Source organism: Pundamilia nyererei, unplaced genomic scaffold (genome assembly GCF_000239375.1).
Source record: "Pundamilia nyererei isolate P.nyererei 1_Seehausen unplaced genomic scaffold, PunNye1.0 scaffold00132, whole genome shotgun sequence".
NCBI lineage: Eukaryota > Metazoa > Chordata > Actinopteri > Cichliformes > Cichlidae > Pundamilia > Pundamilia nyererei.
Window position 1 is genome coordinate 1,540,919 of NW_005187533.1, and position 10,451 is coordinate 1,551,369.

General features: G+C 40.8%; 1 protein-coding gene across 1 annotated transcript in view; it reads right to left on the bottom strand.

The window, feature by feature from the left end:
- Nucleotides 1-10,451, bottom strand: part of cacna1ha (calcium channel, voltage-dependent, T type, alpha 1H subunit a) — a 121,152-nt gene that overhangs the window by 21,343 nt on the left and 89,358 nt on the right. The window contains exons 13-20 of the mRNA XM_013913441.1: nt 8,316-8,467; nt 6,715-6,900; nt 6,468-6,585; nt 4,209-4,364; nt 3,684-3,771; nt 3,279-3,553; nt 1,841-2,212; nt 9-112 (exon numbers count right to left, since the gene is read on the bottom strand). Of these exons, the coding sequence (XP_013768895.1) occupies nt 9-112; nt 1,841-2,212; nt 3,279-3,553; nt 3,684-3,771; nt 4,209-4,364; nt 6,468-6,585; nt 6,715-6,900; nt 8,316-8,467 (1,451 nt within the window). The remainder of the gene's footprint in view (nt 1-8; nt 113-1,840; nt 2,213-3,278; nt 3,554-3,683; nt 3,772-4,208; nt 4,365-6,467; nt 6,586-6,714; nt 6,901-8,315; nt 8,468-10,451) is intronic.

The following is a 10,451-nucleotide window of genomic DNA, read 5'->3' on the forward strand; positions in this document are numbered from 1 at the left end:
TGTCTTACGGATTCTCTGGAGAAAACAGGTACAGCGTCCAGTCTTCATGCTCTTTGCACCATCGGGGCTTCATGTTATGGAACTCCTTCCTGGTCCAGTAGCAAAAAGAAGCCTGCAGAAAACGATGGTTGCACATCAACATCATTAACACCAACAACAAAACTACTTTCTCTGTCAATATCTCCGAACCAACTATAGGTGTCACCTTTGCATTTGGTGAAATGTTTATTACTGTTGTTACCGTCATGTCTGCTACAGTCAAAGCTAAGTGCGTCAAATCTCACCCAGTGAAAAACTCCAAATGGTTTGTCTTACAAATCTAAAGGTTCAGTATTCTGGCAGATATACTTTTTCACATTTTTACACATATTAATATACACATCGAAGCTAACGCAACTGATAAATATTTAATTAATGCTGAGATTGTTGTAGATTAGAAGCAAGGCTACTAAAAGGACGATGCGCTCCTCTCTAAAAATAGACAGCTGCTCCACAAACTATGCATGCAATCTGTATAATCCGAGCAATAAAAATGTTATTACTTTTTGTTCTGCGTGCACTCCTTAAACCCCGACTGAAGATCAGCTAGAACATTAAATCATGCAAAAAAATCCTTGAAGGTGAAGAAACTGCGTAAGCCCAAGAGCTTTTTATATAACTGAATGCTGCTAAATGTCATTGCCAAAACTATATATTATGTTTATCAGTTAAAAGTAAAATTGTATTATGACGACTCTAATGTGCACAACCCGTCAACAATTACACTGCAGATCCTATTAGAGAGAAGCAATGCACGGCTTTAAGCCGAGTTTCCACGGTGTTGCTGATGTTAGCCGTTCTGCACTTAAATCTATGGGGGCATAGTAAACACGTGTTTCATTGCATAAGTAAAGGGAGATAATTGGGACTATAACAGGCAGACCTCCAACTTAGCTAGGCCACAAGCTCAATAGAAAGTGTTTTGAAACTCATTAAAGTTTGTAATAAAACAAACAGAAGAAAGCTTAGGTGCGCAGCTTCTGCACTTCAGGATTCTAATTAAAAACAACCCAAAGTTAGGCCTCTCAGAAACTGCTTATTTGGCAGGCTGCCCATTATGTGAGCACGTGTGCATCTGGGCGTATCCTGCGTGTGTGCGCCTGTGACAAGAACCAACCGCTCAGCTCTCCTTGGAGTCGAAGCCCATAATCTGAGATAGACACTCACAGAGAAGAACGTGTATGTGCACACCTCAGTTGGCACAACGTGTGCACACACGCAGTGTATACCCTTCCAAGTGTGCATTGAAACACACACCCATGTATCAATACACTGTCTGTATTAAGCCTCACTTATCCACTTCGCCGGGGGAGAGGGCTTTTGTTTCTGCGGATTTCATGGCATTATGAACTCAATTTGGAGCCAATAAACCCATGAACACTGTCGCGTAAGAGGTCATCCAAAACCACCAAGGAGGGGGAAGTGGAAGGGGGCCTCTCCAGGTTTTCCACGCACAAATATATAAGTGTGCTGATTGCATGTACTCAAGTTGTTTTGTACCCACTGAGAAAACAATTAGTGCCTAAACTAATCAATTAAGGCATGACAATTAGTGTCCCTCCAGGCTTTGCAGTGTGAACACAAAATGCACACTCTAATTTATATACAAAAGTAAGTGAACGCAAAGGGCAGAAGGGGAGAACTGCAAGAGGAGAGAAGAAAATGAAATAAAATGTGTAAACAGAGTCACAGAGAGCACAGATTAGGAATTTACATAACATTTCAAAATCCATCCACGAGCATCTGTATTTAATTGTAAAAACGAGCCGCAGAGTAAACGAAACAACCAAATGCCACTTACATCATCGTCCAAATCGTCCTCTGGGGAGGAGTCTTCTTTGGGGTCGGAGTTCACGTTCGGGTTGTAGGTCACGGTCCTCCCATTGCAGTCACCATAGTCTGCTACCACAGAAGGGCAGAGAGTAGACGCCTGCAGCAGTTCCAAGGACCCCGGCTTTAGTCTGTTGTTTCCCCCTGCCTCCACTTTGCCATCCCTGGCATCCTCATCCTCTCCACCTTCCCCAGACAACAAGCTCTCCCGCTCTCCGCTGGTGTCTCGCCTTTTGAGGCTCGGTGCCCTTCCCAGGCTGTTCCAGCTGGAGCGTCGACTTCCCCATGAGCTTCCAGAGCCACGGGGAGGAAGAGGAGAACGCCGCCCGGGACTAGAGAGGCTCTGATGAGACAGAAAATAGGGGCGAGCGTAATGTGTGGTTGTGAAAATGAATGTCGGTTCCAGCAGCTTTTAAAAGGCTAACAGTTAAAACTTTTCATCATCTGCTGAGAGTAGCATCATTTCAAATTTGACAACGTTTCATATGTTCTCATACTTTTTCCCACTCTTCCACAGTAAAATTTCTGATGAGTCTCTCAAACAAGGGCTTTTATTAGCCTAATTTTCATTATGGTTCTCAACCGTTGAGACAGTAATTATCATATTGAATACTGCTTTTCCCACAATCTCTCTCAATGTTGTTAAATTAGCAAGCTGTGAACTACATTTCATAGACATAAAATTGAGACTTGACCAAATGCTTTAGTTACAAACAGTTTTTTGTTCCCGCTCATGTAACACAGGACTATGATTGGCTCTCTGTGGCCAAATTATTTTCCAGTTTTGGAATACTCGCTCTCCTTGTGTCACACTGACCTCCTAATTACGTGACTTGCAGCTGTAAATGTGGTTAAATGAGCATGCCCCCTTCAGAGACTACCTTCCCAAACCACCGCTCCCTTCTGCATATGTGTATACGCCAGTGAAAATGATATATTAATGTTAAATCAATTCAGCTAAGTCAAGCATCCCTAAAGCCTGACTGAATCATAGCTATTCTCTCACTCAGATTAGAATTCACAGAACTGGTGTTGCTAAATGTCACAAATATGACATAAGTGGATCTGATTGGTTTCTGTGAAATGAAACATTTGAAGCTTGTGATTAGTTCTAGTATTACCTCACTGGGCTCACTAGCTCTTTAGGCCATATTTGGTACTCCATTTGAAACCACTGGGTATGCACATATGAAGCTGGTCTCATATCTTCTACCCTTTTTAAAAAAACTGTTAATGTGAGTTTTTTTTATTTTGAATCAGCAATAAGGAAAATGGATTTTCAAATAAAAGAACAAGCCTCATAACATCTACTGAATCTTCAGTGAGTCCACCAGGAATAATTAACTCATGATTAACTGAAGATATTGTACTGTACATGGTATTTACATGAAGACTTTCATATAACTTACCAGAGAAGGCGGATCGTATGGCTCCACTGATGTTGAGCTTCCCCGTCGGGACTCTGGGTGACCGACCCCTGCCTCAGGAAAACCCAGTCCTACCTCACTATATTGAGGTGCTCCGTCTATGTACATGAGCTCATCCCCGAGGATGGACTCAGGTCCAAGAGAGCTCTTAGGTGTAGGCATGGGTGTGGCTGCTGTGCGCATGATTATGGGAGGAGCCATAGAGCCACGAGGGTCAATGTGACCATTACCTGTCATCATCAGTGAGAGCTTTAGCTCTGTGGAGGAGAGTTATAGAGCATATTATAATGCTTCATATTGCTTTATTTCTCCTGCCACTTTCACTACAGTTTTTACTGATCAATCAGCTGTAAAAGCAGAAAAGGAATATCATGAAAACACCACTACCTGTGTCTCTGAACTGTTCTATCTTCTCGTCCTCATCAAAGTTGTCTGATTTCTTGTCATCATCTGACTCTGACCGATTAGCGTCACCCTGTAACACATGCATACATGACAACAATGATATTTCTGTATTGGCTTCCCATTTTGTTTTGACTTTAACATCACGGGGAAAATTTTTTTCAATCAACACCCAGACCATGAGCAAATTAAATCGCTCCAAAGATACACTGGGTACACATGGTTGAATGATAAAGGACTGATAGTGACTGGGAAATTCCCCTTCCTTTTTATGTTCTTCAAAGGCTTTACTATGCTAAACTACAGGAAATTTGCAGGGAATGAAAAGGACTTTTGTCTTTTATGAACATTATGTGCACCAATATGAGTGCCTTATTACCAGCTTTGAAAATGTAAAACAAGCCTACAAGTAGCATACTGGAAAATGGTGACCGCTCATAAACCAGTACAATCCAAAAATACTGAACCCTTTATTGTATGTAGAAACCAACGAGTCCGAGTTCTTCTCACCTCAGCCTGGAAGCCTTCAACCAAGATGGCCACTAGTAAATTGAAGAGCACATAGTTGCCAAATGTCATAAGAGCAACGAAGTAGAGAGCCGCCCATGGAGAGGTAGAAGCCATGCCGTTATACAACACCACATTCCAGTCCTCCTGGGTAAGAATCTATGAAATGAATGGCACACACAGAGATTTACACACACATTAACAAGAAAGGAGAAGGAGAAATTCAGGACAGGGAAGATGTGAGGTTTAGAGATATTAAACTAAAAGTGGGGATACGAAGTTCAAGCCTTAGACATTGGCAGAAATTAACATGAAGACATGAAATGCTCGGCTGCTTTTACTGGCGAAATACTTCATTTTCATATACTGTTTGTCTATAGGTTAACATGGGAAGTTTGTGAGTCTACATGTGTTTGCATGTCTGCAAGCTCCATCTCTGCCCTCCTACTTCACTGTGCTTGTATGTATGTGTGTGTGTGTGTATACATAAATATGTACACACAAAACATAAAAGTTATAAATTGATTGGCAGTTCAAAGCTTCAGCTCCCTCCACAGATTTTTTTTTATAGGACTGAGGTCTGGAAACTGGCTGGACCACTTCATGACCCTAATGCACTTCTTCTTTAGCCACTTGTTTCCTGACTTGGTGGTGCTGTATGCTTTAGGACAGTACACAGACCCGTCCATTGGCTTAATGGAGTAAAGTCATCCTGCACCCTTAGCAGAAAAACAGCCACAAAGCACAATGTTCCCACCTCTGTGCTTAACTGTAGGGATGGTGTTTTCTGGGTCATACTCAGTATTTCTCTTCCTCCAAACATGGCGGGTCAAGTTGATGCCAAAGACCCTTGGTGTCATTTGAGCACAGCACTTTCTCCCAAGCTTTCTCTGAATCATTTGTTTTACTAGCCGCCTTAAGACGGGCCTGTACATGTGTCTTCTTGAGGAGGGGATCCTTGTGGGCACTGCAAGACTTCAATCCACTACTGTAGTGTGTTACCAAAGGTGCTCTTGGTGACCGTGGTCCCAACTGCCTTCAGATCATTTGGGATGTCTACCACCTTTCTCATGATCATGAGGACGATTGATGGTCATTTTATAATTCCACCACTTCTGAATAATGGCACCAACGGTTGTCACCTTCTCATCACCTTTTTGCTAATGGTCTTGTAGCTCATTCCAGCCTTGTGCTGGTCTGCAGTCTTATTCCTGATGTCCTCTAACAACTGTGTGGCTGTGCCTCTGGTGGTGTTGAGGTTGTGATGGAAGAAACTGATTCTGTGGACAGGTGTGCTTTATAGTCATGATGAGCTGAGGTCAGTAGTATCTGTAATTGACTGACTGTAATCTGTGGGTTGGGTTTGGGATCAAATACATATATTTAACTAAATGAGGGGAAAATTTATTTATAATTTTTTACATAATTTATTTTCTGGATTTTTGGAGCTTGTTCGTTTCTTTCTGAGTAAACTTACAAAGGGATCAAAGAATTATTCCCCCCACTGTATGTGCCATGCATACATTTGTGTGTACTGTAGCTACTCCAGAAAACTACTGCAAGCGTATGACAGTCAGTTCAGGGCAAAATGCTTCTTCAGCACTAAAGTGAGACAGTGCTCTGCATTATGTGTTCTAGTCTTATGCTGAGGCATCCAGTATAGAAAAGAGGACAATCCATGTGCGATTGAACAACCTCCACAGGGAGGGAGAGCAAAAAATAGAAGTGATAGTGAAAGAGAGATTCTGGGGGAAGAATTTTCTACAGCATTGGACCAAGAGAAGACGCTTGGCAGAAATATGCAATATATACACACACACGCGTGCGCGCGAACACACTCTAGACTGACTTTGACATTTGATTTAGACATTTAGAATAGTGTGTCAGACTCCATGCCACCAATAACATGTGAGGACATGTGCAGTAATTTTTATTTATTTCAGTTCTTTGTAAGATGGAGGCTTCAGTTCACCACCTTATCTGTAATTTCATCAGAACCCTCCCTAAGCAATTTATATAGGCCATGTGGTTATTCCTATATATCTGTCTCTTTCTGTTTTTCCCTGAAGCAGAGGCGGCACGGACAGGTTATTATAATGGATGCCTACAGTATATGTATATTATAGCTGTAGATACAGGTAAGCTCGTATTTTGTTATCGTCATGCACAGTTTGGACAATGTGACATAAAAATAGGAAAGCAAAAGCCAACTTATAGATAATTCAAACTTATAGTGTTGCACAGTGTAAGTCAGAAACTAACCTGGAACACAGTGACAATGGCCCAGAGCAGACTGTCAAAGTTCTTTCGGTCAGGGATGGTGTCTCCAGTCTCTGTGCGAAAACTAAATTTACACCCAAAAAGATGCATGCCCAGTATACTGCAGAGAAAAAGGAAATGCAGACATATTCATTTGGATGTTTGCATTAATACTCATCAATATTCCATCACTAGAAAGTAGCCTGAAGAGAGACAGGTGGGAAAAATGTTAAATCTGTTTAGCCCCTACCTAAAAGTGAAGATGAAAAGCATGAGAAGCATGCAGAAGGTGGCCACATTGTCCATTGTCTTCATCAGCACTACGAGTTGTCTCCTCAGAGCGGGTAGGAAGCGAACCAGCTTCAGAACTCGTAGCAGACGAAACGTTCGCAGGACTGACAGCCCACCGTCTGCTTGGCCAATTATCTCCCACACACTGAGAACAACCCACAACAAAGTATTAAAATACTGGACAACTTCAGTCAATTTGTTTGTGAAAAAACACATAAACAAAGCAAAACAAGAGGACAAACCTCCACCAAGGCTGCTCACTTTCCAGGCAGTACTAAAGGTGGCCAGATCGATCCAAATATCCATAGTATCAATACCAATGGTGGTACTGATATCAGGTCGATATTAACAACATAGGATTGATAGTTTATGTCTATTCCCCAAATTGATGATTCATCTCATAAATCATGACACACTGCTCTCACCTACAAAAGCTGCCTTTATAAGTTCAAAATATCGGTAACAGTATAGGTATTGGCACTACTGACCCTGTATTTACTTTTTATTGGATCAATACCAAAATTTGCAGTATCGCACAGCATGAGTGTTTACTTTTAACCAAATATATTATCTTTTTATATATTTATTGTATTTTATTTGTTCTTTTTAAAGTTACTTTAAAAATCATATATTTTTTCAAAAATATATATACATTTACACTTATTCAGGAACATTGCTCATGTATTTAAACAGTTATAACCTGTTACTGTAATGTACATAACAAACTCATAATAAAATAATGAGACATTTAGAATCTCCATATATAGTTAATAATATATAGTTACATCATTAACTATAAATAGAGCTATAAGACTTATTTATTATTATTATTATTAGTTATTATCACTTTGACATTCAAATCAATCTATTGACCTTGAAGGAGAGGTCAAAGGTGAAATGTGACATATTTTATTTCATTTTATTCTAATATGTTATTTTCTATATGTTAAACTAAATACCTTATCTATAAGAATTATGTCAATTTTCAACCACTAAATCATTATGTTTACTTTGAAGTTTTAAGCCAAATTTGAATCGACTGTTAATATGATTCCACTCTACAACCCTACAAAGTTTTATTGAAATTCATCTAAAAGTTGTTGAGCTAACATGTTTGCAGGCACAATGATGACACGCATGCACACACTACCAAAAACACGACATCCTTGGCAGAGGTAATTACATGTGTGTTTTAAAGTGGCTCACCAGTAGTAACAGGATTACCTGTAGTGATTAGAAAGCTAATTCTATTTCAAAAGCAAAAGTAACCGAACATCACAGTTTGAAAGGCCCAAAGCTAAATGAGAGCCACACTGCAAACCTCAACTGACAGAGTAAGGAGTCTGCTGAGGCAGCAAGTGACGTGTGTTCCCTTATGACTGTGACAATCTTACCAACAGAAGAGATGCTACAGCACTGAACCTGACAACTGAAACCTCAAGTTGGTGAGAAATTAGACACACGCTATACCTCCAACTGTTACTTGTCTGCTACTGATTGCTTTGGTCTCTCTGCACTTTCTTCTCTACGTGGAGACAAAACAGCACGGATAAATACTACCTGATGATAACAATGATGCTGTCAAAGATGTTGTATGGGTTCCTGATGTATCCAAACAAGCCGAAAGCCAGCAGCATGAAACCCATCTCCAGGACAAACATGCTGGTGAAAACGATGTTGCTGATCTCTAACACATCAGTCAGTTCCTCGGGCTGGATGGAGCAAAAGAAAGAGAATGCAAAAGAAAAGAAGAGGGGGGAGGAGGGCATGGGAGATAAAGCAGGAAGGAAAACAAAAGAATGAAGAAGCAAGATAGTTAGTAAGTCCACTGTATTACCTCCAAGCCTTTGTGCCATGAGCTGAGACATTATCAGTCAACATCAGAGCTGCAGCCAGGCCCTATCAATCAATATAGGGCCAACACCAATCTATAACTGCTAATCTACTTCACTTACCACATTACACTCAGTGATCCAGCAAAGATTTAACCGAGGCCCTCTTGTAAAACGTCTAATCTTGTATTAAAAATTCTGCATTTTTGTGCTCCAGTAAATTTTCTGGTGCCACATCCTGAGTTCATACACTGCGTCTCATCAGGACAAACTAACTAAAGCATTGCAAGTCTGTTGTTTGTCTGCGAGTCTGCTGGAGAACCATTGTTACATTATTACAAATCCATTGTAATAGCGCGTATGTGAATGTGGACTTTCAACATTGCACCTCAGTCTCACATCATTCTCCTGCACGAACATTAAATGCTCTTAAAAAATAGCCCTTCAACCACCAGCCTTTTTATTACATTTCGTTTTACTTGCTAAGTATCAAGAGTCTTTGCTAACAAGCATTGTGCAGTCCCAAAATTCACACGTAATGAATATTTATGATCCCCACATGACTGAAACCATAAATTCTCTCTACTCTCCCTCACAGTTTGTGAAACTCTTTAGCTTGTGATAGATTTTAGTTCTCATGCCACAGAAGGAAGACTTATTAACACCACTTGTGACTCTCTGCATATGTGGGAGTCAACAAGCAGTAGACCCAAACCCCCAGGCCCATAACAGATAGACCATATTTATGAGTATCACTGACAACGCTAATATACATACACTATATTGCCAAACGTATTCACTCATCTGCCTTCACATGCATAGGAAATTTAGTGATATCCCATTCTTAATCCACAGAGTTTAATATGATGTCAGCTCACATGTTGCAGCTTATGAGCTTCAGCTCTTCTAGAAAGGCTGTGTGTTTACAAGAATTTTTGACAATTCTTCCAAAAGTGGACTTGTGAGATCAGACACTGATAAGGCCTGGCTTGCAGTCTCCTCTAATTCATCCTAAAAGCGTTCTATCAGGTTGAGATCAGGACTCTGTGCAGGCCAGTCAACTTCCTCCACACCAAACTCACTCATCCATGTCCTCATGGACCTTGGTTTCTGCACTGCTGTTCACAAGAAGTTGGGAGCATGAAATTGTCCAAAAAGTTCTTGGTATGCTGAAGAATTTAGAGTTTCTTTCACTGGATCTAAGGGGCTGAGCCCAACTACTGGCAAACAACCCCACACAACTTTACACTTGGCACAATGCAGTCAGACATGTACCGTTACCCTGGCAACTGTCAAACCCCGACTCGTCTGTCAGATTGCCAGATGGAGAAGTGTGATTCATCAGTTAAGGAGCACATCTCCACTTCTCTAGAGTCCACTGGCGGCGTGCTTCCAACGCTTTGCATTGTGTTTGGTGATGTAAGACTTGGATGCAGCTGCTCGGCCATGTAAACCCATCCCATAAAGCTCTTGACACACTGTCCTTGAGCTCATCTGAACGCCACATGAAGTTTAGCGGTATGTAGCAAGTGATTGGTAGGCCTACACCTGAATTTGTTGATGTGGATGGGTGAGTGAATACTTTTGGCAACATAGTGTACTTCTTTGCTGACCTTAACAACTGCCGAAAAATGTATGTATGGTACATCTCTGTCAATATCATGCGTACCCACTGATAGTACTTGTGTTATACAGTGCTAGATTGACAGTAGTTTAAATGCTTGCTGCTAAAGCTGTTATGATTGTAAGCCCATTATCAATATGAATTGCGTTTAGTAATGTGGAGTAAGAACAGGGTTGTGTAACAAATTAACAAATTATACAGCATTTTTGCTGATGAGCTTGTGAGTTAACGCGGAGATTC